Genomic DNA, 19453 nt, shown 5'->3' on the forward strand with positions numbered 1-19453 from the left:
TCTTTAGTTATAGAAATAGATGGAATAACTATGTGGCTAAGAAAATCTTTAGTCTACAATGGACTGTCACGGAACCGTCCGCAGACATGCGCATTCCTTCCACAAACAAAATATCCTGATCCGCCTTATAGGGTGGGCGTACCTTTCTTGAGGGCACACAATAATTCTGCAAAATCCAATATACGAAAGCAAATGAAACAAAGGCAAAATCAGCACTCACTAGATTCACTCCTTCATTCGCCAACAGATTCGTATTACCAATATGATAGTATCATGCAACCCACATAATATAAAGGTAAACAATAAAACATCGAAACTCTCGAAATTGATGTCATTGGAATGGATAAGAACCCACAATGTTTCCTACACCGCATGAAACACATCTCAAACCTATTTTAAAAAGTCTTTGAGACCCTCCAACAGTCCTCTATTTCGCAATTAATCCCACTGCATTCTTTCACGAAGTCAAACGATATTTATGAGTTGAAAAATAAACATGGTTTTTCACAGTACCCACAGTTTACCAAGACAGACGTCTCTGATATTGCGCATGCGGCCGGCCTCCGTAGTATGTTTGGCCGGCATGATGCTTAGATTCGCTGAAGACCGGTGAGGAAACCTTTCCTCACCGCTACTTACTGCTCAGGCTGGTGAGAGCTGCCCTTCCAGGCGACCAGATGGAAGTCGAGTGGCCCTGTACCGTCTGTGCACCAAGCTTTTTCTTGTTCTTTTCATCCTGTGTTCCTGATCCACGAGATCAGTACCAGCGATCTACTCAAGATATGATTAGCTCTATGTGACCCCTCGCCCATACGAAAATTCTGTACGTGTACTTGTTAGAGCCCAAGCGCACAAGAGCTCCCCACAGTCGCCCCGAACACGACTACAAGAATAGACTCACGACCTGTGAAGTACAAATACCACCCTGTATGTCTACCGCACACGTATTACTCCGTAATACTTCTTCCACGCTGTCGGCAAAGCAGTTTTCCGACGACACCAGTCCCCGAGAAAAAACCACTCACCTCCAGCTCTCCTACCTTCTTTGCCCGCCGTTTCTTCTCCTCTGCCTTTCCGTTTTTTCACCCCTAACCGTTATTTCCCTCCTATCTCTATTTCACGTTACCTTTCATTTCTGCTATCGTCCCCACGTTCTTACCGTTCATTGCTCACAGGGCAATGACATACTTCCAGCACCACTACCGACTAAACTCAGATCTGCAACCAACCAAGGGCTTGTGCATCATCTCCCCATCCCTAAACCATCCCACTCTACCAAATAAAAGCTACATATATCCAGTTACTATTCCTCCCCTCCTGAAAAATAAAAACGAATGACCAAAAAATCAACTTTAAACAGTTTTTCGTTTTTGTTACTTTACGGGATAAATATAGTCCCACTGCGACCCGGGATAGATTGCTCAGCGAGAAGATTCTCTGTCCCTTAATCGTCTCAACCTGAAACTGAACCTCTTAAAGAGCTAGCATCCCCACCTCATAATTCCGAAGAATTAATGAATATACAGAGTGTTAAACACAAGAGGTTGTGATCATGCTCGTTAAAATGAAACTTGTCTTCCGAAATGATACAACGAGAGAGTTCGAAATCCCACAGTATTATTGCCAGCACTCTCGTTCTATGGTGCTGTATTCGTGTTTCAGGACCTGTCAGTTTGCGGCTGAACGTCAGGCCACTGGACAAACGATCTCCTCCGTATTCCTGCAAGAGTACTGCTTCCTAATCCCACCCACTCGCGTCAGTTTGAACTATTAACGGCTTGTCAAACTTTTAGCGCTAGTATCGGGTTGGGATGACAGAACGTTGGGATGTAGTTAATGCATTGGACACATTCATTCGACCACTTGAAATGTTTTGGGCTGTTTCCTTTTGTCAGCTCTGTAGATGGGGTCAACCACCGTAGCAAAGGTTAGGAACATAGCGTCGGTAGTAGCCTGATCAGACCAAGAGTGCTCTCACTTGCTTCTTACTGCTAGGAGTAGGAAGTCTTAGAATTTTTCTGTACTTTATCAGGACTGGACGCAGATGCCCCTCCCCACTATGTAGTCCTAAGAATTCCAAGCTCCGAATCCCATCTGAACATTTCGAAGGTCTTACAGTGGAGTTGATAATGGGCTAAGCGTTCTTAACACACCTTCTACATGAGTCAGATGCTCTTCCCACGTTTCGCTAGCAACAGTAATCATCAAAGAAGCTATGTGCTGAAAACCTTTCCATATTGAGGCGCTGCCTCATAGCTCTCGCAAAACGTTGCAGCCGAGCGCTGTAGCCATTCCAAATGCATTCGGGTCCATTGAAATAAGCCTTGGTTGTTTTGAAATGCTGTCTTTTCGCCTATCTTCTTCTTTGACTCTGATTTGCCAATATCCTTGGCCACACCCCAATCTATTTTATCCGTGAAAAATGAGGCTCGCCCAATTGACTATATACAGTTCGGGATCCGGAATGAGGTTCTGAGTCGAACTCTGTTATTTTATTTTAGGGGCTCGGAGTCGATACAAAAGCCGTACTGAACCGTCCTTCTTTCTGACCAACAAACGCTGGTGATGCATAACGGTGAGGATGATGTTCAATCACTCCCATTGTAACTTTTAATCACTTCCTTTTCCACTGGTTTGCTGTAGAGCAAAGGCGAAGTGGATAGGGCCTTAAGCGCACTACCCTGGAGAAGTCAGTCTAATTTGGTGCACTCCAATTTCACCGTTAAACTGTCCTGGCATCACGGTCGATGTATGTTGATAATTCTTTAGAATATTCCTCATTGTGTTGTCTGAGTCAGTCTGTCAAGTCGGGCCCCACTTTCATGCTGTTTATTCCTTCTTCTATCTCCCCAGGAAGACTGGTATTTCCACGTGAATCATCATCGGTATCGGCTATCAATAAGGTCACATTTGCCAGGTGTCTATTTGATTCCTTCTCGGATACTCCTGACGGCATGATTAAATCTTTGGGGCACATCTCTTCCGAGATAAGATCCGAAAAGCCATGGGTTTATCAATCATTGGTCTGTCCACAGTTAGCCTTTTGGTGGTGTCTGGAATCTTCACATCAATCGGCGGTTCACGTCTGTTTGATTATTTGCGCAACATATTAATGTGCACTAACCCGTCTTTTCCCTGCATATGATCACGTGTCTGGATGACATTCCCGGAAAACACATGACTAGGAAAAGGTCCCTTCCATTGCACCATGAGTAGTTGCTATTCGTGGACGTAGGTAACATTTATCAGCACTTCGTCCCACCTGCAGAGTTCGTTGTTGCGTTTTTCTGTCAAAGTAACGCTTTATTTCTCGCCGCCGTCTATGGCTATTCTCTTGGGCCAGTTGATAGCTTTCCTGTAGTAGATTTCTCAACTCATATATGTATTGGTAAAACAGGTTTGCATCCTCATCCACTGATTTCCTTCTCTGTCCAAGTTGAGATAAGGAGATCAAGTGATCCCTTTCGGTCGTCGTCCGAAAACGAGTTCGAATGGTGAGAAACTGTACTTTCGTGAGTTTTCTCTCTGCAAGCGAATAAAAGAGCAGGAAGATACGATTGCCATTCTCGGGCTGGCGATTGTACCAACTTCCGCAGCATTGGTTTTAATGTCCCGTGAATCTTTCACGCACCCATTCGTTTGTGGATGGTAAGGGGCTGGAACGTAAACCCTTGATGGACACAGTCTGAGAAAATTCCTTCATGACATCAGACATGAATTGTGTCCCGCCCTGTCGGATAGAATTTCTTCGAAGACCCATTCTGGCAAATACAACAAGAGTGCTTCAGCACAGATACACTGTCAATTCTTTTTAACGGTATTGCCTCTGATATCTGGACGCCATCTGTCCTATTATACTCAATACAATGGGGTATGGCCCCCTCATTAGATGATGGATGTATAGGACCCATGATATCTATAGCCACTCTCTTGAAGGGCTCATCGATGACTGGCACATGTACGAGTGGCACTGGTCGATTTCTTCCGTGTGCCACGTTTCTGGCACGCGTGCACATGTTTGCAATACTTTCGGTGTCGCTTTTTACTCCCGGCACCAACACAATTGCGCGAGCACCCGATTCAGCGTCGGCACGGACGCCTGCATGTCCGGCTAAAAAGACCATCGTGAGCCGCACATAACACTGATGCCCTGAGTGTTTGTGCACCACCACTTGTTGAAAAGTCCCTGTAGTGTCGTGCGGGATGATCGAATCAACATTCCCTGCTGAAGATGGAAAGTTCGTCTCCAGGTTGGCTTCGTTCGCTCCTTTGACAGGCTGCAGCTCGGCATGTGCATCAATGTCGGATCCTCCCTTGGAGTCGAACTAACTCCTCTCTAGTGATGTCCATTGCTGGCTTTGGAATATGCAGCGGAATTGCAGTTCCAATTCCCGTTCTTCTGTCCTCTGGTTGTGACTAATGGCTGCTTTTTGGTTTTGTCACCAACACTCCCTCTACCCGTCTAATTACCCAAAATTAAATCTGTTATTGGTTCGTCTATTACGCAACAGCGTAGTTTACCGCATAGAAAGGGGTCTCTACCTGTACCTCAGCGATTGGAAAGACTTCCGTATACCCCCAAACGTAAATACAGGACTGGACTGTCCAGTGTATTCTGACTGCCTACCAGGAGGCTCTTATGCCTGCTGTTGTGGCTCCCGTATCTCTTAACACCTTAGGTTATCTCTAATATAACCTGGATAGAGAGAAGTCGATCCATCTCTTCACTATTAGAGTGCTACACAGGATGGAAACGCTGGTTACTACCGGAGTGGATACTTCTGTGTTTCTCTCCGTCAACATAAGGGCATTCACGGGCAAAATGTCCAATTTCGTTACAAGCGAAGCAAATGAGCTCTCTCTTAGGTCTTCGCAGTACCTCGTCTCTTTGCCTTCTCGGCCCGTTACTTCCTTTGGGAAAGGTTTTTGTTGGACTTGATTTACGAGACTATTTGGCCTATTAGGAAGCCTAGATTTGGTGACGAGGACGCCAATTCACCCCGGTGTTGGCAACTCGATACGACTCGGCTCTCCTCGCCATACTTTTATTGGCATGCGCCTGCCTGTACTTCTCTGCACTTGCTATCATCTCGGCTGCGGACTTAAATTCACGTTCTTGCAGGAAGATAGCTAATTCCTTCGCTACGCTCTGGAGAATCTGTTCTCGTAACATGAGGTCCAAAAGACCATCATACGTTTGTCTGCCTCGGCTAAAGTTATCCAACGGTTTGCTAAACCGGACAACCTAGAAAAAAATGCCGCCATTGATTCCTGCGGTTCGGCGTCGGATGGATCTAAATCGTCCCGAAATCCCTCAGCGTACAGTGATACTTTTGAAGTAATTCCTCTTGAGTGTTTCATAATCAACTACCCCACTTGCACAAAGTGCATGATACAGGTTAAAGCCTCACCCTGTAAAAGAGCTGACATAAGCAAAGGCCATCGCGGCTCCTCCCACCTAAGAGCAGTTGCAATGCGCTTCAAACCTAAAGATGAAAGAGTCTATATCATCTTTATCCTCACGGAGATTGGAAGTTTGGCAGGTTACCACGCGGACCCCCCGTGGATTGAGCTACTTCCCCTTCTGTCCTGCTTCCTGCTTGTAGCCTAAGTCTTTCTAACTCAAACTCCCTTTCTCTCACTCTTTCCCTTTCTTCTCTTTCTCTTTCTTTTTCCCTTCCTTTCTTCTCTTTCTCTATCAAAAACGTTCTACACACTGTTGGACGTACTTTTCCAGGGTCACTATTAGTCTTTCCAAATTTCTGTCCTTGGGCTATGAAGCTATCTATATCCGGGAATTCCATGTCTCTCAAGAACAATTTTAAAGAAATGTACCCTACGATGGCAAACAAGAGTAGTCAAAAATAATCCACCAGATACAGTACTAATAATACCTTTTGTACAATATTTGTAAACCACCTCGCCTAGTACCGCCTCACCCTAAAGCGATCACGTCGGGGGTCACCAAGATGTCACGGACCGTCGCAGACATGCGCATTCTTTCCACAAACCAAAATATCCTGATCGCTTGAGGGTGGGCGTACCTTCTTAGAGGCACAAATAATTATTCAAATCAAATACAAAGTCAAATGAAACAAAGGCAAAATCCACACTCATAGATTCACTCCTTCATTCGCCACACAAGATGTATTACCAATATGTTATCATTCATCCCACATAATTAAAAGGTAACAATAAAATCGACTCTCCTAAATTATTGTCACTGATGAAGAACCCAATGTTCGCTCCCGATGAAACATCAACCTCTTATTTTAAAGTCTTTGAGACCCTCCCAAGTCCTCTATTCCAATTAATCCCACTGATCTTCTTTCCACGAAGTCTATTTATGATTGAAAATAAATGGTTTTTCACAGTACCCACAGTTTACAAGCAGACGTCTCGATCTTGCGCATGCGGCCGCCTCCTAGATGTTTGGCCGGATGATGTTAGATTCGCTGAAGGCCGGGAGGAAACCTTTCCTCCACCGGCGCTTACTCTCAGGCTGTGAAGAGCTGCCCCTTCCAGGCGACAGATGGAAGTCGGTGCCCCAGTCTTGCACCAAGTTTTCTGTTCTTTTCTCGCTGATACCAGTGTTTAGTTTCTTGACCCCGCCAAGAAACTGGGATGCCCAAGCCACAGAGCTCCCCCACGGTGCGAACACGGACTACAGTGACTCACGACCTGTGAAGTACATCCACCTGTAGTTTACCCACGGTATTACTTCCCGTAATACTTTTTCCGCTGTCGCAGCAGTTGCGAGAAAGTCCCGAGAAAAATCCACCAGCTCTCACTTTTGTTCCGCCGTCTGCTCTCTGCTTTCCGTTTTTTCTCTAACGTTAATTTTCCTCTATCTTTTACGTCACCTTATTTTGACGTCCCAGTTTACGTCATTTGCTCAAGGGCAAACAACTTCCAGCCCACTACGCTAAATCAGATCAACCACGGTTGTCGATCTTCCCTCCTAACCCCCTCTACTAAGTACTTATCCGTTACATGGACACTTTTTTATTTATTTATTTTTTATTTAAGTGCACTGCTAGTTTGACTGATGGCTTATTTTTACATCGCACCCACATTTTTATTTACTTAAATTATAGGCTATAGGGCACATCTCCAAAAGATAAATGTCTTTGACCGTTTGTTTGTATTCCAGGTTTTGCTTTGGATTGCAGTCTCCTTTTTCCTGACGTACGCGAAGATCTCAGTGGCTGGAGTCATGCGTCACGTGGGCCGTCGTGCCCTTATATGGTATGGAAGTGCGACTCAGGTTGGATCTCTCATCGGCGCCCTGACCGGGTTTGTTCTTGTCAACCAAGTCAAAGTCTTTAACGACGCTTCGTGGTGCTAAACGAAAAAAAAAACCCAAAAAACCCCAACAACATTGAGTGGACCTGCTATAAGCATTTATAACGACTTTTGTGTGATTTCTATAATTGAAAAAAAGAGCGCGCCCGCGAGATCTGAACCCAGGACAGCCAGTCCTCATTGTTTTAGTGACAGGCGCTAACTCTACACCACCAGACTACACACCGATCGTGAAGTACATCAAATTACCAAGTCTGGTTTGTTCAGTCACTCTCACTCCTCAGTCTATTGACATCAAAGTTCTGGCTAAGAACGTCCTATCGTAAGGGTCCAGAGAACACTTATTCAAAGTTCTTTATAATTAATAATGTCTGTTGATTGTGAATAGTGCTTAAGGTGTAAGACGCTTGAACGCACTGGCGTACACACAGTCTGTAGCACAACACTCTCGTGGGGCCTGTCGATTTGATCATTTTCCAATTCCAACATTAGTCGATTCGATCAAAAACATCTTCGCCAGGTGGTGAACCTTTTCTTCTCCAAGGACCATTAGGATATTTATAACATCCTTCGCGGACCATACAAAATTATCTACTTAAAAATTAACCTGTTATATTTGGTCAAGCTGTAGTTTCGCCACAGTGCCTTAACACTTTTGTAACATGTACAACCTGCCTGGCACTCCTGTCCTCAGAGTCACTACAGTCCGCCTTTTCGTAATGAAGTTCGCGAAAAATATGTTTGGCTGCCATGAAAAGCATAGATAAACAACTTGGAGTCCGTAAAATATATTTTTATAATTATAGAGTTTCTAGTCGAGTCGACAGTCTACATAAAACTGGAGTGGTCTGCCCTCTGCTTGGGGTGTAAAACTCTCCAAAATTGCCATGCAGGACACGCAAAGGATAGTTGTCCAGTCACGTGATCATATGTGTTCTTCTTTCTATCACGTAATGGACGTTCCTTGCTTGTCCCTCAGAATTTAGGTGAATTATGATGCACCTGATACAGATTTATGCTGCTACGAAAAAGCTCACACATTTATTCAACTTCGAGTTTCTACTTATTCTAACACGTCGTATAAACTGGTCATGGAAAAAAATCTTTGCCCCGACTAGGCGAGGTGACAAGGCTTGATTTTCACGCTCCCTAAGATGAATACTGCACTACTCATTCGTTCCAACGCATTCTTTAACATTTCCTATCCTAATTCTCGCTCCATTCGCTCCCTTGAGCAGAAAATAGCACGAAAGGGGTTAAAATAAAACTGCGGCACGTGACCCCGAGTTTTGAGACTGTAGATGTCAACAATCGATACCTCCCACAAACCTGGTGTTTTTTCGATGTGTTGTGGTTTTCTTTTTCTTTCTTTGTTTTTGTTTTACCTTAACTCTTCCGCCTTTATTGCGTCGTTTAATGACTATGTTATACCACTCTTACACGATGCGACTTATGCCAGTGTCACACGGCGTGACAAAATCGAATGCATATGGTGATCAAGAATTATTCTGGCTGTTTGTAACAAGGATTTCATACACTTTTGATAGAAATTCTGAATATTATTATTGTGCGTGTAAAAAAAAATTTGCGTCTGGAGAGTATAGATCCGACTTCCACAAAAGTTTGAATGACACTCGGCTGGATTAGTTGTTTATCGCTCGTCAACCCGTCTGAATCCCGCTTTAGTCATCTTGACCTGACCTCCAAGTCTGAAAACGCACTTGTATGGTTAGTCGAGAACTTTTTTATGATCGGGAGAGAGGCAATCGTTAAACTGACATGACCCTTTGGTACACTCCGTGTGGCTGGTTTATGACCGACTGGTACACATTTCAATGGGCTTGTAAAGTACATGTCAGGCTGGCCTGGTTCAAGAATAATCGTATAAAGTACTTCTTAAAAAAGTTTAACAAAGAAATCTGAGAGATAAGGGGAGACAGAAAACAAGAAACAAGAGAGGAGAATAATAATAATAAAAAACCCAATCAACAGAGGACGGAAAAATGGACATTTTTTCACAGATTGTTGTATTTGTCTTTGTACAGCAGAAGCTGGTTGAACAACATATTGAGCAAGTATGTGTTAACACAAAATACTGTGATATTTTTATGTAAATGAGACTACCATTGAGACGGTTTTACGCATGAGGTCATAACTGTGTCAGTTTGGTATAAAAGTGCTGTCACTGTGATGTCCCATGTGGAATGAATGCACACTGGGCAGAGCCACAGTTTGTGAGGACATGGATCTGAATGGTATTTCTTTGGACAGTGAGGTACCTCAGGCACCTCCACAGCTAGGTCAACTGAAGGGAATTAGTTTGCACCACACGGCAATCGAACCGGAAAGCCTCTGGGTTTAAACGCCAAAGTGATATGAAAGATCAGTAGCTTGGATCCTTGTTTTGCTTCTGACCCGTGTGGAGTGTGCTCAACAGGCGAAATATCTAGAGAGAGAGTTGGCGCGCGTACACATTTACTTTTGTGTGTGCGTGCGCATGCGTACACGTTTGCTTTGTGTGTTTGTGCGCGTGCGAGCACGCGCTGATGTTATCACTTTTTCTTTTAATACATGATCATTATTTTAAAGTAGAATTAATCTTAACAATGTTTTCTACTGCGAAATCTTCATTGTGTATTTCCAGAAGGAAATTAAAAAAGTGGTTAATCAGTTCACCCATAATGGTGGTGCAGCAAATCAGAAATGAGAGAAATCAACAAATACAAATTATTTCGTTTACACAATATTCAGTTTTTTAATAGATGTGTGTGACAGAGTGAGCTTATAATACATATTTGTGATTGTGAGTCTGATTTTTGTGCTTGATTTTTCTGATAGCGAACATGACAATACACAGGACTTGTAATCCACCAGAAACACTTGCAGTCAGACACTGAACTGAACTCTGCCTCATGTCGTTAAACAATGGAAACATTTTGGCCAGAACAACCCTCTTGTTAGTTTATTGAACTCATCAGTGAACTAATATTCACTTTGTTTTAGGTATTGTGTCAACACTGCGATGTATTCTCAGCGTAGTTGTCACAACAGTCGCATCTTCGAGTGTGTTTATTTGTTTGTTGTTGTTTGTGTGTTGAAGAAAGGAGTCAATTGTTTTCAATCCTTGACGTCAACAGATGTTTTGTGGAATGAAAGAATGACATGCTGTCGTGTGTTGACGGTGTGTAACTGTGAGTCATACAAGATAAAGTATCGATGATCTGAGGACAAGCACTACCTAGAACAACCCTGCTGTGAGTGAGGTCGTTTCCACCCTCAGCACCAGGAAGCATCCTTTAAGACCTTGACCTCGTTCACGAGTACAAAGCCGGTCACAGCGCCAAGGAGGGCGCCGGTCTGTGTGAGGGCGCCATACACTATCAGGGCGTGACGACCTACTTGGCGCATGACGCCGGCCACCGAGATCTTGGCGTAGGTGAGGAAGAACGAGGCTCCTACCCACACCGCCACCTGAAACATGAATCAGTGACGTCAGACCACCACCCGTAAGAGAGGGATCTGTAAGTAGTGACAGATGTCAGAACAGAGCAAGTCATCTGTCGTATGAGAATGCCACGTGGAACAGCCAGACCTGTCAATACTACTAACAATGGGTAATTAATACAGCGCAGTATCACGCTCATACAGTAAAATACACTCATATAAAAACTAGGTTAATGTGAAGGAACAGAAAGATGGGCGATGATGATGACGAAGTACAGAAGACAGAAAAGACACAGAGGTAACAGTAACGACGAAGAGCAAGAAAAGAAGTCATCAACAAAGGGAGACTGGCAGGGTAGACTAATCAAGTGATTTACTGATGTCACATCCGGCCGATGTCTGAAAAAAAAGTAAGGGTTGTGTCAGTGGTAACACGTATCACCGTAGATGCCTTCTGAAAAAGAGAGAAAAAGATTAGCAGAGGCCAAGGTTGCAAATAGAAATAGAAAATGAGAGAATAACAGCAAAAATAACAAAAACAGCGTCTGAACTAACAGGTTTGTAAGCGAAAGCAATTTTGAAGTAAGAGTAAACGAGACGTAAATGAAATGCAAAGAAAATTGTAAGAAAACTTCAGCTGTTCAGAAATCTGTTTATTTACTGCAACAGGTCCCCCGGAACTGGTCCCTATTAGCGGGGGTGTGGGGCTCAGGCAAGCAACGGCGATGATGTATGCTGAGCATCCGAGGCCACAAGTCGTCATGAGGGAGATGATCCAGGGCGAGGTGATGGACAGGAAGACGGAGATGATGCACGCCACTGGGTTGGCGATGTTAGACAACGTGACAACAAGATTGTACGTGTCAATCCCGTAAGGCAGGCTGGAATACACCTGCAAGATACGTCAACGGGAGACAAGCAGATTTTTTTTTTTTTGGTTGCCCAAAATCATGGAAAGGTTGAAAAAAGGACAAAAGAAAGTAAGCAAAAAGATGATGAAAAAAAAAAAAAAAAGAATGAGAAAGGATATGAAATGAACGATAAAAAGGAGCAAAGAAAAAAAAGATAGCTTCTGACATTATTTCGTCTTTACTCACCTGGATAGAAAGAAGGAAGGCTGTGATGAGGAAGTTGATAATCACAATCTGAAGCAGCAGCAGGAAGAGAACAAACTTGGAGGTCTTCTGGTGTTCAACTTCTGCACTGTCGTCACTGACAACTTTGTTCTCGACATGATTTGGTAATTTTTCCTTTGCCTGGGAAGCCGGAAAGTCCTGGTTATTGACACCAACCTCATCCTCCAAGCTGACTGTCATCTCATAGGAGTAGGACGTTTTTCTAAAGGACAAATCCTTGACATCGTCCTCAAGATCGATGCTATCTCTGAGGTTGTCGCTGTCCTCGAGGTTGTACGTGGATACGGCCACAAGCTGGTCCTTGCAGTAGCCCCAGAAGTTGAGCAAGGAGAAGGCCACCATGGACAGAAAGATCATTCCACACAGAAGGAGGAAGAAGAGCTGCACCGAGAATCTGGGTGGCAGGTACGTAGGGTAGACGTAGTAGTCCGTCACGTTGACGACGTTGCCGCTGACGTTCCTCTCGCTGGTGCTGCTAGCGTTGACGCACTTGATCTCCCCCGCCCCTTGTCCCAGAGCCATGAGGGCGGGCAGCAGGCCGCTCAGACCCTCCCCGACGAAGAAGCTGGACAGGTAGACCGGCTTGAGGGATGCCATGAAGGCAACATAAGCCACGGATGAGGTGCAGTCCACGAACGAGAGGAAGAAGCTCAGGGCCAGTAGGGCGAAGCTTCTGTCCGCACCGTCCACGAAAATCGTCTCCTCCCAGAAGAAAGCTAGCAGAAGGGTGGACGCCACCCCCACTATCATGATGATGTAAGAAGTGATTTTATCCAGGGTAAGTTTCTTCACATGCGTTCTCTTTAAGCAGAGGGAGATCAACACAAAAATGATAGGTCCGATGTTGGCAATCTGATGATAAGAAAGATTTATTGATTAACGCTGTCTTGACCAATTGAAGTGTCAATTATAACGGGGCCAGAGCTGGCCCACAGGGGCATTTGTAGTTGAACTGAAAAGCTTCTACTCAAAACTATTTAGTGGTCTACGAAAGGCAGAACTGCACGAAAAAGCGGATGATGATGATGAGGAGGAGGAGAAGGGGAAGGAGTGGGATGATGACGATGATAATGATAACAACGAGGAGGAGGATGACGATTGATGATGATTGATGACGATGATGACGACAATGACGACCTATGTCTAGACAACTCACCTGGCTAATAATAGTGATGTAAGATGGGAGTGTCCATTTTTCAGGAAGGTGGGTGACCAGGATGGGCAGCTCCACCCACATGCCATTGATGTCCACCCAGGAGGAGATGGCGAAGATGCATACTAGCAGATGCACCAGCACCTTGCTGTCCATCAGCACTTTTTGCAACATGTCGGCTTAAGAGATGTCTGGAATCAGCACAGTGGAGAGAAAACTGCAATACAATATTTCTTCTAATGAACCAGTCCGGCTTGTCGCTCAGTTACACTGGTACTCTGGGTGTCTGCCACGCAAACATCCACCCAGGTACTCAAATATCTATGCTTACATTTGCACAAAAAGCGTGTCTGTCGATCTACACTTTTTGTTGACATTTCTGTCCGTCTGCCTACCCCTCAACTCTTGCCACACCCTGAAACTTTCTGCAAGCTGCAAAGAAACGTTCATATTGCCAGATAAACTCTTCTCCTCCAGTCAAACATTTGGAAATCATTCCCCTTCCCTCACCTGCCTCTGCGAGAGTTTAGTTACCTATCACGTGGTCTTAAAGGACAAACCGACACACTTGCCAAATCAACCCGAACGCGACAAGAGTTGGTCTGCTTGACTGACAGGTGTGATGCATGCCATTTACCTGCTGCAGCTACGAGGGACGATGGATAAAGCGAGAGAAGGTTATTCTGAAACTGAAAATACGTTTACATAGGCGACAAAGATTTTTGACAATTTAACTGTCCAAACATGAAGTAACAGACTTAGGTGACTAAGCATTTTAGTAGATCGTTATTACAGGTAAAGCAATCGTCGGGAATGGAATTCGGCCGAGAAATATTACCTAAACTTTACAACGATGTATTTTTAGGATCTTCTGACCTACTTTCTCTTGGGCTAGGAAGAGAAAAAAAAAAAACCCACCTTTGTTCGGTGGCGCAGTGCCTAAAGTGTCTGTTACCACAACAGCAGCAATCGGAAATCGCATGTCATGGGTTCGTATCTCGGCCACTACATACCTTTTCTGAATGTGACCGTCGGTAGTTTTCTCCATTTTATGTGTGTGCGAGGGCGGACGTTGGTGAGAGAGAGAGAGCTAGGCTAGTAAGTAGTTGTGAGCTGAATGATGGTGAGTGAATTTGTAAGAGGCATTTGATTATGCCTGCTCATGAGTATGTGTTTAAGCAGCTTCATGTGTGTAAGCACCTTGAGTCAGCCCTAGAAATAAGATCTTTGGACCTTTGTAGGTCACGATACCGCAATAATTAGAGCACAGCTCGGCACAGTTCAGCTGGAAAGCGACAGAGCGAGGCAGTAAAGAAAGGTTTGGTTGTGTCACGAGCTCAAATAAACAGCTTGTGCTTCACCTTAATACGATCTTTCGCACTTGAAAATCCTCCCATCTCTCTCTGTCTGTTTGCTATTTTCATCAAATAACACCCTACAATAGACCTTTTAAATCAAGTCTGAAATACTCTGTGGAATAGCCTCCCTCTCCATCTTGAGGACAGCTACTATAATACGTGTACCACAATGTAGGATAATTTAATGAAGCCTCCTCCAACAGAGGTAAACCATAAAACATAAGACATACTTTCTGACCCCAGGACCCTTGTAAATACCTGTACTAACCACTATTTCTGTACACATTCACCTTGCAACCCTTATGTTTATTATTAATTATTTTCTTAGTAATTAGTTGACTACTTAGCTTATTATTGCCCACAAAGGCGAGGGCTTGATGAAAAAAAAAGATCATTTCTTGCTTACTCTACCACCCTCGTTAATGAACAATCGTCATTGTCACTCTACTTTCCATTCTCTCTACCAGACTTTGCTCAGACTGAAAGTCAGAGCAAATAACTAAGTGTCATAATTTTTGTCTAAGAATTACACGGAGAAGATTATTAAGCTTTACTGTTCTTATTAAAAACACACGTTATTATGTTTTCGGTAACGTAAGAACTTTAAATTCAGAACAATAAGAAATTCAGTAAGAACATGGCTAGTTACCTATTTCTTCACCTGTGAAATAGTCCCGGTAAAAGTACACACACACTGAGACTTACTGTGTCAAGCAATGGAAGGTGTTGAGAGGTGGACATAAGCCGCTGTCCTACACCCGTTTGCTAGTCTCGGGTGGAATGAACCTTGGACCAAGGCTTCTGGGTCACCGCTGATTTTCATTTGTTCCACTGTGGCCTTTATACTGACCTTTGGTTACTTAACGTGTCAAAGAGTGACCTTCAGCCATGCAAACAAACTTGTCTCGGTGATGTCACGCGTGGAGCAGCGTTTACCTGTTCGTGCATGAGTGAGGAGCGTGGTTCAGGGTGAGTGCGTACGTTTGAGAAGTAGGGTAGGTGGGCGGGTAGCTGTGTCCGGGTGGCCACGTGAACTCAGTCTACAGACTATGCCCTTTAACCTTAGAAGATGGTGCTATGGACACTCTCTGGATTGTCTGAAGCCCTCTTCGTTAATTTGCCGCTGAAACAAATAAGTCGACATATTGTGGAGGGTTGGACAAGTCAACATTCGTCTACACAGACAGGTACTGATAGCGCTTCATGTCATCAGACTCACTTCATGTTGTAACTTGGCATTTCACTTGACAACGCATTCATAACAAAATGTTTTACATACCAAAACACACCCAACGAAAAACCAACACAGACACAGCACACGTAGTAAGTATACAACTATACAGGTCTTCGTTATGACCTCGAGGCACTTTATGTGAGCATGACAGCCAGGCATTTTTATTTGTTTTAACTTTCCCCTTCTTTTTTTTCTGCCAATAAAACAAAGGTTTTTTTTTTATTTACGAAATGGGTCGGAGGGGGAGAGGGAAGAAGACGCTCAACGACCCTTGTTGTGACAGAAGATTTACACCCGCCAAACCGCCCCGCAAACGGTCTGGCGAGAGACAGACATCAGTGTTCACAGTAGGCCTTCGTTCACAGCTCACGCTTATGAACATATTGTATACCTATAGGTATTTCGTTACAGATTGAGGTTCAATTAGGAGCAACAACTCGACTAAATAATTGCTTATTCGCAGTATTCTTAAAAGAAGTTCGCGGTATTATAACAAAATAATCACTGGTTGAACAAAACAAAAAGGAAGGGAAAAGCCGTCAATGCTTACGAAGTAGTCAAACGAGGTCCTGTTCATCCGAAAGACGATTTCGTTTGTTTTATGGTGATCGAGCCTCTGGCGGGCCATCATGACACACAGGTCACAAGGGTCACAGCGGATCTAATCCTTCTTCTTTAGTAAGCAACACACATAAAGTATGGTTGGTTATAAATTATCATTCAGTTGAAGAGAAAATAGTCTTTCACGTGCAAAGATTTTTGTCAAAAAGTTGTGAGCAGTTTCATCAGCAAAAGTGATCTGAGGTATATGTAGTTCTTGATTTGTTGAAAACACTTGCCAAGCACACTCGCCCCATAACGTGGCAGTGAGGGCTTCGCACAATAAACAGCAAAGCGTTGTTTCCCTATTTAAGGACCAAGCCTACATAGCTTCCATACCTCGCTAAAGCCGGATTGACACGGTGCAACTGTGTTGCGTGTCGCAGGCAGTTCAGAACTAATGCGACCAACGTGTGACGTCACATAGAAACATGTACGTCACATACAAAACATGACATGTCACATACTGGCGCATGCTCAAACCATCCGGAAGCTATGTGTACATACATGTGGGAGTGAAAGCTGTGAAGGCAAGACGCGAGGTAAACAGACCACGAGCGTCACCGCACGTCACGGTCACCTTTGACCTGTTGATCCATTGGCCGTCAGCGGTGGACTGGAGACCTTCGAGCTGGTATGGGACTGTCTACGACGACCAGGAGAAAAACAAATACCTCCCACGCCTAGTGATAGGAGTATGAAGTCTAAAGTACAGACGCCGCCTGATGAAACATGTACCCTTGGCCACACAAGGAAGAGGATCACAATGTTGATGTGATTTATGCCTTGTGGCGCTGCTGACGACTGGCGTGTATCTTCAACAAGTGTTTGCTAAACACATTTTTAAGGTGTGCACGTCAACACCTGACGAGAAGGATAGGCAGGGAAGGATAGTGTACCGCGGCTGTGAAGGGGGCCCAGCCTTAGTAATTTTTTTGTTCGTTTTATTTTTCTTTTAAACAAAAGCGGAAAGAAAAGACATTACGATGAAAACAAATTAATTTAGACTTCAAAAAAACGCCATAAAGTACAGACATTAAAATCTAATAATAATTCAGCTTAATTATTTATTAATAATTTATTTTCAGTCATTACATTACAGAACCAAAGATTCAAGAAACAAAACTCAGACTCACCTGAACAGGTTTTCACGTGAATAATTTACTCTCTTCTAACAAGTCTGGTGAGGACAATAAATTATTGTCTGAACAGCACAGAGCCGCAAGGTTTCCCGAGCCAGACAAGGGGGGCAATACTCAAGGACAAAACACACAAGCAGAAGATAAAATCTCACCCTGACCTCAGCATTATTATTTACAGTTTGTGCTCGTGGTGTATCTAAGTGACGTTATCGTAAAAAAACAAAACAAAAAAAAAAAAAACAACAAAAACAAGCGGCACACCCTGCCACACACATTACACTGCTACTTCTGCTACTGCTGCCACTACTTCTGCTGCTAATACTCAGGGCCGGCGCTAGGCTGTGTTGCGCCCTAGGCGAAAGAAAAATTCTGCGCCCCCCCCCCAACCTCACAAAAAGTGAACCATGTTATATCATTTGTTTTGCAATTTATTTAGTCCTGGTCATGAAATTGATGCTTAAAACCTCACTTTCCTTGTTTTTTGCTGTGCAAAACGAGTTATCAGTTCCTTCAGATTGAGTGCATTTGCCAAGTCATGCTCAATAGACATGGTGGCCAGCCCAGTCAGTCTCTCTTGCAACATTGTGGATCTCATATAGTTTTTAATTAATTTCAATTTTGGGAAACTCCGTTCTGCACTGGCAACAGAAACTGGAAGGGTCAATAAAATTCTGAGAGACACTACAACATTCGGCACAATATCAAATAGCTTATGTTGGATTATGAATACATGTATTAAGACTTCTTTGGGGTTCATGTTAGGCTTGGGAAGTCTTCACAATCCACAACCTGTCATTGAGAACAGAGTTCCTCCGCTTCAATGTCTTTGCTGTCTGTGTGCTTTAGTGCCTTTTCCAAGACCTCGCAAGATAGTAGAATGTCCTTCCTTGGTTTTTCAGAAATGCTTTGGATATCATAAAGAAATCCAAATAATGCACTGTGCTCCTGAATCTGTTTAAATCTGTCTTCAATGGACGCAGTTCAAACAAGAAAGCTAGGCTGAAATATCACCAGTAATGGTTGCGGCGGTCTGTCTCAGAACTCAGCGCGATTGTGATGTGCTAAAGACCACCAGACTGTCACGGACCCGTTTGTGCAATGAACAGTTTTGCAAAAAGTTACACCACCGCTATCGCAACCCGTTGCATCCACACAATCAAAATAAGCACTATAAGAAATAAGGAAATGAAATTAATGTAAAGAAGGACATAAATCGTGTTAATAAAATCTATACAGCTATGTCACAGTGTATAAAATTCATGCGAACTTATCTGTACAAACTCTCATGAAGTGGCTGTAGACAGTAGCACTGTTCAGTCTGGCACGGCTCAATGCAGTTCACAACCTTTACTGACTCAGCTGTGGAAGGATGATAGCTCCAAGCACCCGAACAGACGATTACAAAGTAAATTCAAACAGCAGCACGAGATGTCTGCAGCCGCTCAGAAAAGTGAGGTTTGTACATCGTCCTGTGGGTTTTAAGTTAAAAGTTCAAACTACCTCTTCCCCACTCTGGCTGTCCAGCCCTGGTAATGTGATCTGACTTTCTTTACAGTGGTAGAGATTTATCTCTACCCTTCTCCACTAAGCCACCCCACTGAGGTCCTTTCAATCTTTCTCTCATCTCTCTTTCTCATCTCACGGACAACTATCAAGTAACATCGCACCACCTTCTTTGTCCAGTCTGCTAGTCTGATCCGACTGGTCATTAACTGTGACAGATTTATCGCTACCTGTGGGCCTGTCCACTTAGCACCTCCATCGGCAAGTGCTTTCAATGGTTCTCTTCTTTCTCATCTTACAGACGAACTAACAAGTAAAACCGAACTGAATACATGTTTGCTGCTTAAAAATAGTAGAAAAGTGGTTTTCTACAAGAACTCATTACGACCAGAGGCATTAGAACCCAGAAGTGTCAAAGAATGGCTTACTAAAATTAAATCTTTTTCGAGAATTTGCTGCAGATTTGATTAATAACTTATAAGTAAGAACTACTTTTTGTCAAGAAAAGGTACGTCTGTTTTTCAATTGCAGGCGTGCATCAAAACACACATGGATGCTTGCATGCCTCCCAAATCAGA

At 43.7% G+C, this 19453-nt stretch overlaps 2 protein-coding genes across 7 annotated transcripts in view; one reads left to right on the forward strand and one right to left on the reverse strand.

Moving 5' to 3' along the window:
- LOC112557483 (solute carrier family 52, riboflavin transporter, member 3-B-like) overlaps nt 1-7361 on the forward strand; it is a 28015-nt gene extending 20654 nt beyond the window's left edge. Inside the window, exon 5 of the mRNA XM_025227374.1 lies at nt 7154-7361. Coding sequence (XP_025083159.1) covers nt 7154-7348 — 195 coding nt within the window. The 3' untranslated portion in view covers nt 7349-7361. The remainder of the gene's footprint in view (nt 1-7153) is intronic.
- Nucleotides 7362-9315: 1954 nt separating this feature from the next.
- On the reverse strand, nt 9316-17347 carry LOC112557481 (solute carrier family 52, riboflavin transporter, member 3-B-like). 6 transcript variants are annotated; one of them, XM_025227366.1, is made up of 7 exons: nt 16738-17347; nt 16181-16303; nt 15102-15519; nt 13042-13229; nt 11847-12737; nt 11411-11641; nt 9316-10776 (listed from the first exon to the last, which is right to left on the reverse strand). In XM_025227366.1, the coding sequence occupies exons 4-7, from the start codon at nt 13210-13212 to the stop codon at nt 10582-10584; spliced, it is 1488 nt and encodes a 495-aa protein (XP_025083151.1). In that variant the 5' UTR covers nt 13213-13229; nt 15102-15519; nt 16181-16303; nt 16738-17347; the 3' UTR covers nt 9316-10581. The 6 variants fall into 6 exon arrangements, with proteins under 6 accessions (XP_025083151.1, XP_025083154.1, XP_025083150.1 ...); XM_025227369.1 differs by lacking the exon at nt 16181-16303; XM_025227365.1 differs by lacking the exon at nt 16738-17347 and having other exon boundaries at nt 16181-16721.
- Nucleotides 17348-19453: the final 2106 nt, after the last annotated feature.

Source organism: Pomacea canaliculata, linkage group LG2, assembly GCF_003073045.1.
Source record: "Pomacea canaliculata isolate SZHN2017 linkage group LG2, ASM307304v1, whole genome shotgun sequence".
Taxonomy (NCBI): domain Eukaryota; kingdom Metazoa; phylum Mollusca; class Gastropoda; order Architaenioglossa; family Ampullariidae; genus Pomacea; species Pomacea canaliculata.

Bases quoted from the DNA above. Each gene is read 5' to 3' on its own strand.
- LOC112557481 (XM_025227369.1), bottom strand. From the start codon at position 13,212: ATGTTGCAAAAAGTGCTGATGGACAGCAAGGTGCTGGTGCATCTGCTA. The intron at 12,738-13,041 runs GTGAGTTGTCTA...TCTTATCATCAG, and splicing joins ACATCACTATTATTAGCCAG to ATTGCCAACATCGGACCTAT. The intron at 11,642-11,846 runs GTGAGTAAAGAC...CGTATCTTGCAG, and splicing joins CCTTCCTTCTTTCTATCCAG to GTGTATTCCAGCCTGCCTTA.